General features: G+C 39.6%; 1 protein-coding gene across 8 annotated transcripts; it reads right to left on the reverse strand.

The window, feature by feature from the left end:
• Positions 1-9: 9 nt before the first annotated feature.
• Positions 10-16,505, reverse strand: LOC118400204 (SH2 domain-containing protein 5-like). Of its 8 annotated transcripts, none has more exons than XM_052473392.1 (10): positions 15,861-16,505; positions 11,624-11,738; positions 10,333-10,413; positions 10,095-10,169; positions 9,864-10,010; positions 9,539-9,739; positions 9,202-9,397; positions 8,959-9,064; positions 6,477-6,636; positions 10-383 (listed from the first exon to the last, which is right to left on the reverse strand). In XM_052473392.1, the coding sequence occupies exons 2-10, from the start codon at positions 11,672-11,674 to the stop codon at positions 126-128; spliced, it is 1,275 nt and encodes a 424-aa protein (XP_052329352.1). In that variant the 5' UTR covers positions 11,675-11,738; positions 15,861-16,505; the 3' UTR covers positions 10-125. The 8 variants fall into 8 exon arrangements, with proteins under 8 accessions (XP_052329352.1, XP_052329354.1, XP_052329353.1 ...); XM_052473394.1 differs by having other exon boundaries at positions 11,624-11,758; XM_052473393.1 differs by lacking the exon at positions 15,861-16,505 and adding an exon at positions 15,440-15,623.
• Between the last annotated feature and the right edge of the window lie 2 nt (positions 16,506-16,507).

Genomic DNA, 16,507 nt, shown 5'->3' on the forward strand with positions numbered 1-16,507 from the left:
TCTACATTGTAAAAAAATAAAATAAATAGTTAATACATCAAAACTATAAAATAATACATATGGAATCATGTACCAACCAAAGAAGTGTTAAACAAATCCAAATATATTTGAAATTTTAGATTATTCTAAGTAGCTGCCCTTTGCCTTGATGACAGCTTTGCACACTCTTGGCATTCTCCCAACCAGCCTTGCATGTGCATATGCTGAGTACTTGTTGGCTGCTTTTCCTTCACTCTGCGGTCCAACTCATCCCAAACCATCATCTCAATTGGGTTGAGGTCGGGTGACTGTGGAGGCCAGGTCATCTGATGCAGCACTCCATCACTCTCCTTCTTGATTATATAGCCCTTACACAGACTGCAGGTGGGTTTTTGGTCATTGTCCTGTTGAAAACAAATGATAGTCCCACTAAGCGCAAACCAGATGGGATGGCGTATCGCTGCAGATTGCTGTGGTAACCATACTGGTTAAGTGTGCCTTGAATTCTAAGTAAATCACTGACAGTGTCACCCCCACACCATAGTAGTGGTTTATTTGCAGCAATTCGACCATGAAGGCCTGATTCACGTGGTCTCCACTGAACAGTTGATGTTGAGATATGTCTGTTACTTGAACTCTGTGAAGTATATATTTGGGCTGTATTCTGAGGTGCAGTTAACTCTAATGGCTGCTGCCAACACACTGACTCAACTCCAGCCACTTTAATAATGGGAATTGATGGGAATTTATGTAAAATATATCACTAGCCACTTTAAACAATGCTACTTAATATAATGTTTACATACCCTACATTATTCATCTCATATGTCTACGTATATACTGTACTCTATATCATCTACTGCATCTTTATGTAATACATGTATCACGAGCCACTTTAAACTATGCCACTTTGTTTACATACTCATCTCATATGTATATACTGTACTCGATACCATCTACTGCATCTTGCCTATGCCGCTCTGTATCATCACTCATTCATATATCTTTATGTACATATTCTTTATCCCTTTACACTTGTGTGTATAAGGTAGTAGTTTTGGAATTGTTAGTTCGATTACTCGTTGGTTATTACTGCATTGTCGGAACTAGAAGCACAAGCATTTCGCTACACTTGCAACATTTGCTAACCATGTGTATGTGACAAATACATTTGATTTGATTTAATGATATCCTCTGCTGCGGGAGATAACTCTGGGGCTTCCTTTTCTGTGACAGTCCTCATGAGAGCCAGTTTCATCACAATGCTTGATGGTTTTTGCGACTGCACTTGAAGAAACTTTAAAAGTACTTGACATTTTCTGGATTGACTGACATTCATGTCTTAAAGTAATGATGGGCTGTTGTTTCTCTTTGCTTATTTGAACTTTTCTTGCCATAATATGGTCTTGGTCTTTTCCCAAATAGGGCTGTCTTCTGTATACCACCCTGTCCTTGTCACAACACAACTTATTGGCTCAAACGCATTAAGAAGGAAAGAAATTCCACAAATGTACTTAACAGGGAACACCTGTTAATTGAAATGCATTCCAGATGACTACCTCATGAAGCTGTTTGAGAGAATGCCAAGAGTGTGCAAAGCTGTCAACAAGGCAAAGGGTGGCTACTTTGAATAATCTCAAATCTAAAATATATTTGGATTTGTTTAGCACTTCTTTCATTACTATATGATTCCATGTGTTATTTCATAGTTTTGATGTCTTCACTATTATTCTACAATGTAGAAAATAGTAAAATAAAGAAAAACCCTGGAATGAGTGGTACTGTATACAATAGTGGTTCCAAAACTTTTTATAGTCCCGTACCCCTTCAAACATTCAACCTCCAGCTGCATACCCCCTCTTGCACCAGTGTCAGCGCACTCTCAAATGTAGTTTTTTTTTGCCACCGTTGTAAGCCTGCCACACACACACTATACGATACCTTTAAACATAAGAGTGAGTGTGAGTTTTTTTCACAACCCGGCTCATGGGAAGTGGCTCTTAGAGGACCAGGGTATTAATAATAATATAATTAATAATTTTGCTCTTTATTTAACAATCTTACATATAAAACCTTATTTGTTCATCGAAAATTGTGAATAACTCACCACAGGTTAATGAGAAGAGTGTGCTTGAAAGGATGCACATAACTCTGCAATGTTGGGTTGTATTGGAGAGTCTCACACTTAAATCATTTTCCACACAGTCTGTGCCTGTATTTAGTTTTCATGCTAGTGAGGACCGAGAATCCACTCTCACATAGGTACATGGTTGTAAAGGGAATTAGCAACTTAACAGCACGGTTTTCCAAAGCAGGATACTCTGAGCACAGCCGATCCATAAATCTGTCAGTGGCTTCTGATTAAATCAAATTTTCACAGAACTGCTTGTTGCAATTTTGATGAGGCCCTCTTGTTCAGATATCGGTAAGTGGACTGGAGGCAGGGGATGAAAGGGATAACAAATCCAGTTGTTTGTGTAATTAGCGCACTCAAGTGCATCACTGTATCACATTTGACATGATCTGTAAGCTTGAGTTAATTTGCACACAAATCATACAACGATGGAAAGACCTGTGTGTTGTGCAGACAGAGAAGAGCTCCAACTTCTTAATCATAGCCTCAGTTTTGTCCCGCACATTGAATATAGTTGCGGAGAGTCGCTGTAATCCTAGATTCAGATCCTTCAGGCGAGAAAAAAACATCACCCAGATAGGCCAGTCGTGTGAGAAACTCATCTTGCAAGCGGTCAGACAAGTGAAAATGATTGTAACGTCTGTCTTGGGTGGAAGAAGGAGAGTACCAAAGCGCAGCGTGGTTAGTGTTCATCTTTTTAATAAACAACTGAACACGTCAAAAATACAAAACAACAGTGACAACCGAAACAGTTCTATCTTGTGCAGCCACACAAAGACTGAAAATAACCACCCACAAAACACAATAGAAAACAGGCTACCTAAATATGGTTCTCAATCAGGGACAACAATTGACAGCTGCCTCTGATTGAGAACCATATCAGGCCAAACACAGAAATAGAAAATCATAGAAAAACTAACATAGACAACCCACCCAACTCACGCCCTGACCATACTAAAACAAAAGACAAAACAAAGGAACTAAGGTCAGAACGTGACAATGATGGTCAGTAAAGAACACTTTAAGCTTTTCTCTAAATTAAAAAAAAAAATGGGTCAATGTCACACCCTGGCCATAGAGAGGCTTTTTATTCTCTATTTTGGTTAGGCCAGGGTGTGACTCGGGTGGGCGTGCTGTTATTTTGTCTATGTTTTTGTTTTATGTTTTGTATTTCTGGTTTTGGCCTGGTGTGGTTCCCAATCAGAGGCAGCTGTCAATCGTTGTCTCTGATTGAGAACCATACTTAGGCAGCCTGTTTTCCCACTATGCAGTGTGGGTAGTTATTTTCTGGTTAGTGTGGTTTGCACTTGATGGAGCTCGTTCGGTTGTTCGTTCGGTGCTTGTTCGTTCGGTGCTTGTTCGTTCGGTGCTTGTTCGTTCGGTGCTTGTTCGTTCGGTGCTTGTTCGTTCGGTGCTTGTTCGTTCGGTGCTTGTTCGTTCGGTGCTTGTTCGTTCGGTGCTTGTTCGTTCGGTGCTTGTTCGTTCGGTGCTTGTTCGTTTGGTGCTTGTTCGTTTGGTGCTTGTTCGGTTGTTCGTTTGGTGCTTGTTCGTTTGGTGCTTGTTCGGTTGTTCGTTTGGTGCTTGTTCGTTTGGTGCTTGTTTGGTAGTTCTTTTGGTGCTTGTTTGGTAGTGTTCAGTTTTACCATTAAAATTATGAACACTTACCACACTGCACCATGGTCCTAACCTTCTTCCACCAATGAAAATCATTAGTCAATACTTTGCCCCTTGACAACCAGCGCACTTGTGAAAGTGTTACATGGTCACTGCCCATATCATTGCATGGTGCAGAAAATACATGAGAGTTCAGGGAGCTTGCTTTAACAAAGTTAGCCATTTTCACTGTAGTGTCCAAAACGTCTTTCAAGCTGTCAGGCCATTCCCTTGGCAGCAAGAGCCTCTTGGTGGATGCTGCAGTGTACTCACCAAGTGGTGTCGGGAGCAACTGCTTGCACATGCATTACCACTCAACTATGTCTCCCTGTCATGGCTTTTGCGCCATCAGTACCAACACATCTTGACCAGCAAAGTCCATTTGATGTCACAAAGCTGTCCAGTATTTAAAAAGTATCCTCTCCTGGTTTCCAGTAGTTTGCAGAAGAGGATGGCTTCCTTAATTGACCCCCCCACAAACATAACGGACTCATACCAGGAGCTGTGCCAGGCCCAACACATCTGTTGACTCATCCAGCTATAACGCATAGAATTCACTGGCTTGTATGCGAAGCAGTAATTGTAATCTCCTGTCATGAAACAGTGTTTGATGAAAACATCATCTGTATAATTTTTTTGTGCCTTTTCCAACCAGCATTGTCCCAGCCATATCCGCAGCAACAGTAAGAATTAAGTCCTCCACAATAGTATGGGGCTTGCCTGTCCTAGCCACTTGGTAGCTCACCATTGATGTTATCTGTTATTTTTATACATGTCTTACTACTCGAAAGTTGTCTTAATTCTCTCAAACTCCCGTGGCTTATTTTTCAAATTGGCATGTTTTCTTTCTAAATATCTGCACAAGAGTGAAGGTTTCATTGAGTTGTGGGATAGTACTTTTGCACATATAACAAACTGTGGCTGAGGAAAGGCTACTCCCAATATAAGTGAACCCCAAATCAATGTAGTTCTCATCATATTTGTGCCTCTTCAATGGTCCAACGTCCCTGTCTGTTTGATGCTTTCCCGGGTAAGGGGGAAGTAGCTCTTCGGCTGCATCAGATTCACAACTGTAAGTGTCCATGCTAGCTGGGCTAACACAACAAATGTAGAATTACTGATGCTAGCATTGGATGTGCTCGTGGAAGCAGAACAACTTGTGTAGTACCTGTGGAGCTGATATGTGTCTCTATGGACGCGGGCCTTACTTTTTATTTTTATTTGGACCATTTATCAATTTTCAAGCAAACGGAATGAGCAGCAGATACGTTAAGGTTAGCTAGAATTCCCGCGAGATAGTAACGGTTAATGTGATTGGATGTTAATTATTTGACTGGACTACCTGTATTTGACATTGTGTTGTTATTTTGCTGAACACTAGATGGTTTCATTTTATTTTTGGCAGTGAAACGAGGCTACTCAGGCAAGAAAAAGAGTTCACCCAAATTTATAGCCCTGTTGGAAATACAAATGGTCTGTTTGAAAATTTGAATATTTATATATATGATTTATATATATATATTTTTTAAAGTATGTGAATCACATTTTTATTTGGCGTACCCCAGTTTGGGAATACCTGGTATACAGTATACAATATGGCAATGCATTATGCTTAAAAATATAAAACACAACAATACACTTTCATTCAGCAAGTACATTTATCTGTAATCAAAATGAAGAAATACTGCTAGTTCTCACAGAACACATTAAAAGACGGCAGTGAAAAACACTAATTCAAAAAGACAGTTTAACATGAGTCAGAGTTAATGTACAAAAAAAACCTTAGTCTGCTTAATCTATAAAAAATGTCCCTATATAGTCTATACAAACACACAAATAATATTCCTACGTTTTAAAATAATGTAATTAAAATAATATAATTCAAACGTAGGTGAAGTAAAGTAGGTGCAGCTAAAACATAGAAGAATATACTCAAACACACAGCTTTTTGACATTAAAACAACCCTACATCCCAGAGGCTAAGTGTCAAAATGTTACTCTACTCATCACAATTGACCTGCTGGAAGTAAATTTGATAGTTAGAGTTGTGTTTCTATCAGAAATCTGAAAACAATAACAAAAGTGAAGCATACAAGTTAATGAATTATATTATATTTAAGGTGTCAGTGTAACATTTTTGTATTTTAATTTTTTTTTTTTTTTAACCTTTATTTAACCAGGCAAGTCAGTTAAGAACACATTCTTATTTTCAATGATGGCCTGAGAACAGTGGGTTAACTGCCTGTTCAGGGGCAGAACGACAGATTTGTACCTTGTCAGCTCGGGGGTTTGAACTTGCAACCTTGCGGTTACTAGTCCAACGCTCTAACCACTAGGCTACACTGCCGCCTGTGTCTTTTAGAAAATGAGATACATTGATCAATCCAATGATCAGATGACTTTTAAACCCATTGTTTCCTCTGGGTATATTTCGCATTCTTTCTTTTGAGGCCTTGGTGTAAGGCTAAAGGCAGTGCCTTAGCAACGTTCTCCTCCCACTCATAGCAGTGGTTCACACGGGCACAACTCAGCGGACAGTCCAGCTCCCCCTTGATATTGGTGCAGTGCTCTATCAAGGCAGCAATGGTGCTAAATTCTATGTGGCAGTTCTAGTACAACAACATAAAAAATACTAATTACTACATTGCTAGTGGAAAATACATTAAACTTAAAAGCAAGTCAAATATGAATAACTGACAAGACTGCTCACCTCAAGCAGGTATTTCCCGTTGGAGGTATTGTCTATTAGGTGGGTGACCAGTCCAGAAGAGAAACGAATTATGAGAGAGCCACAGCCAGTTCTCTTAGGATGGGGGCACAGCAGGTACGACCCCAGGACATCCTCTGCAAGCAGGGAGGAGCTGCTGTCACTGCAACACATGATAAGGATTTAGAGACCACTGACAGTTCAGATGAGTTCTCATCAAGTGACAGTGGTGGAAAAAGTACTCAATTGTCATAATTGAGTAAAAGTAAAGATACCGTAATAGACAATGACTCAATAAAAAGTGAGTCACCCAGTAAAATACTACTTACAGTGGCAAGAAAAAGTATGTGAACCCTTTGGAATTACCTGGATTTTTGCATAAATTGGTCATAGCATTTGGTCATAGCATTTCATCTGATCTTCATCTTCAACAACAATAGACAAACACAGTGTGCTTAAACTAATAGCACACAAATTATTGTATTTTTCTTGTCTATATTGAATACATAATTTAAACATTCACAGTGTCTGTTGGAAAAAGTATTTGAACCCCTAGGCAAATGACCTCAAAGTGAATTGGAGTCAGGAGTCGGCTAACCTGGAGTCCAAACAACGAGACGAAATTGGAGATGTTGGTTAGAGCTTCCGTGCCTTATAAAAAACACTCACAAAATGTAAGTTTGCTATTCACAAGAAGCATTGCCTGATGTGAATCATGCCTCGAACAAAAGAGATCTCAGAAGACCTAAGATTAAGAATTGTTGACTTGCATAAAGCTGGAAAGGGTTACAAAAGTATCTCTAAAAGCCTTGATGTTCATCAGTCCACGGTAAGACAAAATGTCTATAAATGGAGAAAGTTCAGCACTGTTGCTACTCTCCCTAGGAGTGGCCATCCTGCAAAGATGACTGCAAGATCATTCTCAATGAGGTTAAAAAAATCTTAGTGTCAGCAAAAGACTTACAGAAATCTCTGCAACATGCTAACATCTCTGTTGACGAGTCTACAATATGTAAAACACTCAACAAGAATGGTGTTCATGGGACGACACCATGGAAGAATCCACTGCTGTCCAAAAAAAACCCATTGCTGCATGTCTGAAGTTCGCACAAGAGCACCTGGATGTTCCACAGCGCTACTGACAAAATATTCTGTGGACAGATGAAACTACAGTTGAGTTGTTTGGAAGGAACACACATCACTATGTGTGGAGAAAAAAAGGCCCCAACTGTAAAGTATGGGGAAGGGAGCATCATGGTTTGTGGCTGATTTGCTGCCTCGGGGCCTGGACAGCTTGCTATCATTGATGGAAAAATGAATTCCCAAGTTTATCAATACATTTTGCAGGAGAATGTTAGACTATCTGTCTGCCAATTGAAGATCAACAGAAGTTGGGTGATGCAGGACAGGACAACGACCCAAAACACAGAGGTAAATCAACAACAGAATGGCTTCAACAGAAGAAAATACAACTTCTGGAGTAGCCCAGTCAGAGTCCTGACCTCAACCAGATTGGGATGCTGTGGCATGACCTCAAGAGAATGGTTCACACCAGACATCCCAAGAATATTGCTGAACTGAAACAGTTTTGTAAAGAGGAATGGTCCAAAATTCCTCCTGACTGTTGTGCAGGACTGATCGACAACTACAGAAAACGTTTGGTTAAAGTTATTGCTGCCAAAGGAGGGTCAACCAGTTATTAAATCCAAGGATTCACATATTTTTCCCACCCTGCACTGTGAATGTTTACGCGGTGTGTTCAATAAAGACATGAAAACGTATAATTGTTTGTGTGTTATTAGATTAAGCAGACTGTTTGTCTATTGTTGTGACTTGTCTATTTTTGAAACTGAAGATCAGATTAGATATGATGACCAATTCATACAGAAATCCAGGTAATTCCAAAGGGTTTACATACTTTTTCTTGCCACTGTAAGTAAAAGTCTAAAAGTATTTGGTTGTAAACATATTTAAGTATCAAAAGTAAATGGAATTGCTCAAATATAAAAGTATAAATAATTTCAAATTCCTTATTTTAAGCAAACCAGAAGGCCCAATAATAATTATGTATATTTTAATTTACATTTAGCCAGGAGCACCTTCCAACACTCAGGCATAATTTACAAACAAAGCATGTGTTTAGTGAATCCACCAGATCAAAAGCAGTATGGATGAGCAGGGATGTTCTCCTGATAAGTGCGTGAATTGGACCCTTTTCCTGTCAAAATGTAACACGTACTTTTGGGTGTCAGGGAAAATGTATGGAGTAAACTGTACATTAATTTCTTTAGGAATGTAGTGAAGTAAAAATTGGCAATAATATAAATAGTAAAGTAAAGTACAGATACCCCCCCAAAAATACTTTAGTAGTACTTTAAAGTATTTTTACTTAAGTACTTTACACCACTGTCAAGTGAACACTCCATAAAATACACTAGGAACTAGCATCAGTGTGAGTGAGGTAAATGCAAGAGAGAGGACTCACGTGGCAATGCCAGCCCAACACCACACTGCTTGAGCCAGAGCTTCTTCTGTTTCAGCAAGGCTCGGGGCCCGGGCTCTCCTCACTGGCATTTTGTCCTGCCCCTTCCCTGTTTCACACATAAGAAGAGAGATTCCTTAGCATCTTGTGATGATCCCATTCCAAGTGGTCCCTCTAGGGAATTATTTCAACATTACCTAATGAATTGTTTCACTCTTGAAAGTGCTCTCTGCACATTTAGCCCACCTTCTGGAGAGTTTAGCTGATCCTGGAGGTGACGTTGTTTGTGAGGGCTGTAAGTGAAGGAGCGATAGGCTCCTGAGCGTAGTACTTTGTTGCGGATGGCTCTCTTGCGCACCAGGGAAGGAGAGGAGTTGAAGACCTCCTCTTGGCTGCTCGGTTGTTCCTCAGTTGTTGTTCCGTTGTTCTTCAATGGGAAGACCTACAATAAAGACCCATAGGAAGTATTAACTGGCCAACTGCTAAGCCAGCGAAATGTACGGGCTCAGCAAAGAAAATAAAAATAGCACAGTGAAATAATACTTTCACTATTCAGTTAAAACATAAACAAGTTTGTCCTGACCTTTTCCCCTGGGAGTAAGCCCAGAGTGGGGGCCCTTCGGAATGACACAAGGGCACTGACACAGAGAGGGAAGCCCTGGTTGAGGAGGGAGGGGGCACGGTTGGGCAGTGGGCCGACAGACTCATCCTGCACCTCCTCTGGGTGCTTTGCCAGGTAGGACAGCTGGAAACAGCGGCACAGCAACAGGTTCAGGAACTGGGCCTGGGAGAAAACAACATACCAACAGAGAGACAAATCAGATACAAGAAACTGCAGCTTAACAGACACACAAAGGGATTTTCTTGTCAATCATCTTGGGAGATAAAGATCCAATACAGGTTCTTACTGCTCTGGCATGCCTAGCCTTGAAAAGGTGGCAGTATAGCTGGGCATCAGGGCTGCCGGGGTTGTGGGAAACAAAGGCGAACTGGGCGTCCGAGGGGTGGGCAGTGGAAAGGGAGACCCTTCGTAGAGCATGGGCCATGAGGAGGGTCTACAGACAAGGAAGAGTAAAGTAATTCACAAAAGGAAAGAAATTATGTTGATGACTTTTAAGACTGGGAATTTCAACTCTTACCGTCTCATCTTCATCATACATCTTCACCCCTTTGATGGAAAATTTAAGGGACACAGGCCTCCTTTTCTTGCATGTCTGTGAAAAAGACATTTCAACACCTCAGGCAAAGCTTTTCATGTTTGCCTTTGCATTCGGGCTGTCTACAAATTCCACATCTCCACCATAATAAGTTGTGAACAATCAAAATGTGTTGTAATGTACTGCTGCTGCTTTCTAGCCTGTCACTACCAGCACCTACTTTGAGAGACTTTAGCTGTGTGTGCAACTGCTGCATCTGATCGTCCAAACAGCAGTCGTCCACATGAAAAGACCCAACATACTATATAAACAAGAAAGACTATGTTACACATACTATCAATTGTTGATTATAGATAAACACGTAATGTAACTAATTAACAAGGTTTTAAAAGGGAAGTAGAGTCCACTCAGATTTCATCCTCTTAGGACACATAAAAAAAATAATATACTGAACAAAAAAATAAACGCAACAATTTCAAAGATTTTACTGAGTTACTGTTCATATACGGAAATTAGACAATTTAAATAAATTAGTTAGTACCTAATCTATGGATTTCCTTTTTTTTAAGGTAGGGGCATGGATCAGAAAACCAGTCAGCATATGGTGTGACATCTCCTTCGCATAGAGTTTATCAGACTGTTGATTGTGGCCTGTGAAATGTTGTCCCACTCCTCTTCAATGGCTGTGAGAAGTTGTTGGATATTTTCAGGGACTGGAACACGATGTCATACACATCGATCCAGAGCATCCCAAACATGCTCAATGGGAGACATGTCTGGTGAGTATGCAGGGCATGGAAGAACTGGGACATTTTCAGCTTCCAGGAATTGTGTACATATCCTTGCGACATGTGGCTGTGCTGTGGCTGTGCATTACCATGCTGAAACATGAAGTGATGGTGGCGGATGAATGGCACGACAATGGGCCTCAGGATCTCGTCATGGTATCTCTGTGCATTCAAATTGCCACCGATAAAATGCAATTGTGTTCGTTGTCCGTAACTCATGCCTGCCCATACCATAATCCCACCACCACCATGGGGCACTCTGTTCACAACGTTGAAGTCAGCAATACGCTCGCCCACACAACACCATACACGTGGGCTGTGGTTGTGAGGCTGGATGGACGTACTGCCAAATTCTCTGAAACAGCGTTGGAGGCGGCTTATGGTACAAAGTGGCCTAAAAAGTACATTATTTTAGAGTGCACATTACACAGGTGCCCCACATATTAGAGTGGTGCATCTGTGTAATCAGCTTCCTGTCAGGTGAATGAATTATCTTGGCAAAGGAGGAATGCACACTAATAGGGATTTAAATAAATGTGTGCACAGAATTTGAGAGAAATAAGCTTTTTGTGCGTATGGAACATTTCTGGGGTATTTTCTTTCAGCTCATGAAACACAGGACCAGCACTTTACATGTTGTTTATATTTTTGTTCAGTGTAGTAACCAACTCCTATATGGGGAGGAGAAATATGTATTTTGCTCTGTCAGTGGATATGGCTTACCTCAGCTGACCTTGTAACTGTGCCATCCTCCCTGACCGGTGTCTCACCCATCCTTCTCACTCCTGAGTTAGCCTACTTCTTTATGCTGCTGTTTCTGGAGGAGTTCCCCTGAGTTCTGCAGAATATAGCAGAGAGCTTTACAGCACCCAGTATGATCAACATTAGACATGTGAATGATGTGTCATATGCACTAGCCGGTAGTGTTATTTTCCCCATGTGAAAAAATGCTTTTGTAGGCAGGTAGAAGTGCTAAAATGAGCTGTGAACAATTCAAACCTTTTAATTTTAAGCTAGAAACAGGTATGTTTGGTGAAATGGTGTAAAGTACTTAAGTAAAAATACTTTAAAGTACTAATTAAGTACTTTTACTTCACTACAATCCTAAAGAAAATAATATACAGTACTTTTTACTCCATACATTTTCCCCTCACACCCAAAAGTATTTCTTACATTTTGAATGCTTAGCCGGACTGGAAAGTTGGAGGGGTCCTGCTGCAACATCATCTCTCAGAGCAGTCATCCCTCAGGGTCTACAATGTCATCTCTCAGAGCAGTCATCCCTCAGGATCTACAATGTAATCTCTCAGGAAAAGTGGGGGTTTCGAAAGGAGTGGACATTTTGAAAGGAACCATATAAGGAGAAGTGTGGGTTTTGAAAGGTGCCACTCAAGATGTCAGTCATGTTCTGCAGAGATGACAGTAAGGAATTTTAGTTATCCCCCAAAAATGTCTATTTACCCATTGTGAACTGTGTCTTTGAACGTAACCTACTGGTAACCATGTATGTAACGTTACGTTTTCGTAAATGTAAATACTTGTTAACTTTAGATACCTGAACTTGAACAATGCATGATTTATTATTGACTATTTTAAATAATAATAATAATAATTTAAATATCAAGTAATTTCAGTTCTAGCAGTTATGGAATTCCAGCACTTCTAGTTAAAAGACTCCTTTGAATCGCCACTTCTCCTTATATGGTTCCTTTCAAAATCCCCACTTCTCCTTATATGGTTCTTTTCAAAATCCCCACTTCTCCTTATATGGTTCTTTTCAAAATCCCCACTTCTCCTTATATGGTTCCTTTCAAAATCCCCACTTCTCCTTATATGGTTCCTTTCAAAATCCCCACTTCTCCTTATATGGTTATTTTCAAAATCCCCACTTCTCCTTATATGGTTCCTTTCAAAATCCCCACTTCTCCTTATATGGTTCCTTTCAAAATCCCCACTTCTCCTTATATGGTTCCTTTCAAAATCCCCACTTCTCCTTATATGGTTCTTTTCAAAATCCCCACTTCTCCTTATATGGTTCCTTTCAAAATCCCCACTTCTCCTTATATGGTTCCTTTCAAAATCCCCACTTCTCCTTATATGGTTCCTTTCAAAATCCCCACTTCTCCTTATATGGTTCTTTTCAAAATCCCCACTTCTCCTTATATGGTTATTTTCAAAATCCCCACTTCTCCTTATATGGTTCCTTTCAAAATCCCCACTTCTCCTTATATGGTTCCTTTCAAAATCCCCACTTCTCCTTATATGGTTCCTTTCAAAATCCCCACTTCTCCTTATATGGTTCCTTTTGACACCTCCACTTTTCCTGAGCGATGCACTGCACTGAGAGATGACATATTAGTAGATGGCAGCATAGAGACCCTGAGGGATGACTGCTCTGAGAGATGATGTCGCAGCTGGATCCTAATGGAAAATTGTCCAATTCATGCACTTATCAAGAGAATATCGCTGGTCGTCCCTACTGCATCTGACCTGGCAGAGGTCACTAAACACAAATTATGTCTGAGTGTTGAAGTGTGCCCTTGGCTATCCATTGAAAAAAACTTCAAAAAGGAAATTGTGCCGTCTGATTTGCTTAATACAAGGATTTTGAAATGATTTATACTTTTGATACTTAAGTATATTTGAGCAATTACATTTACTTTGATACTTAAGTACATTTGAAACCAAACTCTTTTAGACTTTTACTCAAGTAGTATTTTACTGGGTGACTTTCACTTTTACTTGAGTCATTTTCTATAAAAAGGTATCTTTACTTTTACTCAAGTATGACAATTGGGTACTTTTTCCACCACTGGTGTGGTGGTAGATAGGAAGGCTTCAGCAATTTCCAAAACTCGAGTCTGTCAGGTTATTATCTGCCCCTTCTCCTCTTGGCCATATTATGAAAAGGCTATATGCACCTGCAATCTGATAGGTTGTTGCATTGTTGTGTTTGAATCTTCTAATTAATTACATGCCACACATTTTGAGTAGCATACAAATCACTATTACTGGTGTGGATTTAACCAGATGTAAAAATGTATTCCATAACCTACATCATTCAGAGCATGCAGGTATCACCCATTAGTCTGCAGGGATGGGTAGGTTACTTTCTAAATGTAATCAGTTACAGTTACTAGTTGGCTTTCCATAATTGTAATCAGTAAAGTAACTTTTGGATTAACCAAACTCAGTAACATAATCTGATTACATTCAGTTACTTTTAGATTACTTTCCCCTTAAAATGCATTAGAAGAAGACAAAAATGTATGTTACCAATTGAACTACATCTATTGCAGGATAAATCAATGTTAAAGTTTACATAGCTGGCCATATGGATGTTAAATGTTACTTTATGGGTTGGTTATGTAGGCTTCTTCTAACCAATCTCTTCCCCACTACATATAATACAATGAAATTATATATTTACATTAAAAACCAAAGTCTATCAGAATTCCAGTCAATCCAATAAATGTTATACCCCTTGATCTTCAAGAAAAGGATTTGGAAATATGGAAGTATAGATTAGCCTAATTATTTTGCTTGAGCATAATCCCAAAACTAAGGATTTATTAGCCAACCCTACTCTGTTTATGATTTTGTTGTCATGCAGGACTGATTGGGCTCATTGATTCGAGTTGAAAAAGAAATGCTGCGCTCATGGAATGGCATGCTTTGAGCACTACTGAAAAGTGCTATTTACATGTGAAAAATTAATGCCATATGCTGAATTTGCTATAGGCCTATTGTTTACCTTTTTGTTGGTGACACTTTGATATCTTGATAGCAGTTTAAAGGGCAAATCCACCGATGAAACAAGAACTAAATCGTTTCGCCGCCTCTGTTTTGGTAGGCTGAGGGATGGGCTTGGAGAAATGTAACCACTCTCAAGATTAATAGACAGAGCTACGGATGCAAGGACTGACCATCCATGATATCAAAATTATTGTTTTAACCATATTATGAGGCTATACAGTGTTTGTTTACATTTACAATGTTTACAAACATTGGATAAAAACAAGGTTATATTTTGGGTTCTCATGGAGTGTGAAAGTTGAATTAAACTCATGAGCTCATGATTTATAAGTCAAAAATTTGATGTAGCAACAACATATTGCCCCTTTAAGTATGTCAAAAGTGTGCGAGTTTGAACAGGCCTATGGGGGGGAAAAAATATTTTTATTCCATAGGCTGGGATCCGCACTATGCAGCTGTTGCAAGAGCGCATTTTTCACTGGCAGTCCACTGGTTTCAAAAACAATGATTGATGGGCAGTTTAAACTTCTTGAATTCAACCATTATCGGGTTCAAATACACGTTTGGATTTGTGAACAGCCATCCACAACAACCACGTTCCGTAAGGCACAAATAGCTAAATGAGAGAGCAGCAGTGTGATTCACATCAATGCGCTGTATAGATATCAATAAGTGATATCCGTATCGCCGTAGACTACACTGCTGTCATCCTTACCTCCAAGCGTTGATTCAAATTGGATAATCTTTGGATGCTGACATCAGTCGCACCATTGGAAGACATACCTTGGACTGTAGCCTACAAAAGCCTCTTCCTGCGCTTTTCCCTCGATCGATCAAACACATTTCGTGTGTCATCAGTGGTCAGACTCGCTCAGGTGGAACTAACTTAAATGTGTGACTTTTTTTCAATGCTAATTTGAGTGTCATTTACAAAACAGAGAAGTGTCACAAAGATTGTTTTTACAAACATCCTTTCTGAATTTAAAAGTAATCCTTGAAGTAATCATCTAGTTTTTCAAAAGTATCTAGTTAAAAATATTTTTGTTGGTAATATATTACAAGGATCGTTTTTGTAATCCGTTACTCCCAAACCTGTTAGTCTGTTCTATGAACGCAAACATTTATGCAAGGATTCAGTTAAACGCATGTACAGCTTTGGCAAAGTAAACATAAACAATAAATCCATTCTAATCAAATATCTTACTTTAGGGCCACAACAACGCTCTTTTCACTTCCGCACTCTTGTACTCCGGACCCCGTTCCAAACTCTGAATTCCTCTCCCAGTCAAAGTTACCTCATCGTCAAGTTGACGCCCGCCCCGACTCTGAATTGAGTTGGCTATTCACCGGTGTGTTTGGGCGGGACTAGAAACGTTTACCTTTCCGAGACATATTTGAGATAAAAAAAAACGTTTAAACGCACGATGAGCCGATATAAATCAGCCCATATTGATGGTCCATACACTCATTGCGCAACATAGGTGTAGACCTAGATATGGGATGTATTCATTACGCGACTTATGTTGCAAAACGTTTATTTTTTATATATAACGGAAGCAAACGGAACGAAATGGAGTGACATACCTGCAGTTGTCTGAAAGACACTAGTTTTAACTAATGATTAATAAACCCTTCACTGATTTGCAGCAGCCCATCCATCCTGAATTTAAATGTATGTTAATTTCATAATTTCCCCCTTGTTCATCAACATGCTCAACATTTGCAAAGTAAACAGTTGTTGCATCTCTCTGAATGAGGATCCACTTAATGCACCAAATAATGATTTATAAACTGTATGGACATAGGCCTAATAAATTGTAACGTTCTCGTCTATTTAATAACCCTTTACTC

This window comes from Oncorhynchus keta, chromosome 21 (assembly GCF_023373465.1).
Source record: "Oncorhynchus keta strain PuntledgeMale-10-30-2019 chromosome 21, Oket_V2, whole genome shotgun sequence".
NCBI lineage: Eukaryota > Metazoa > Chordata > Actinopteri > Salmoniformes > Salmonidae > Oncorhynchus > Oncorhynchus keta.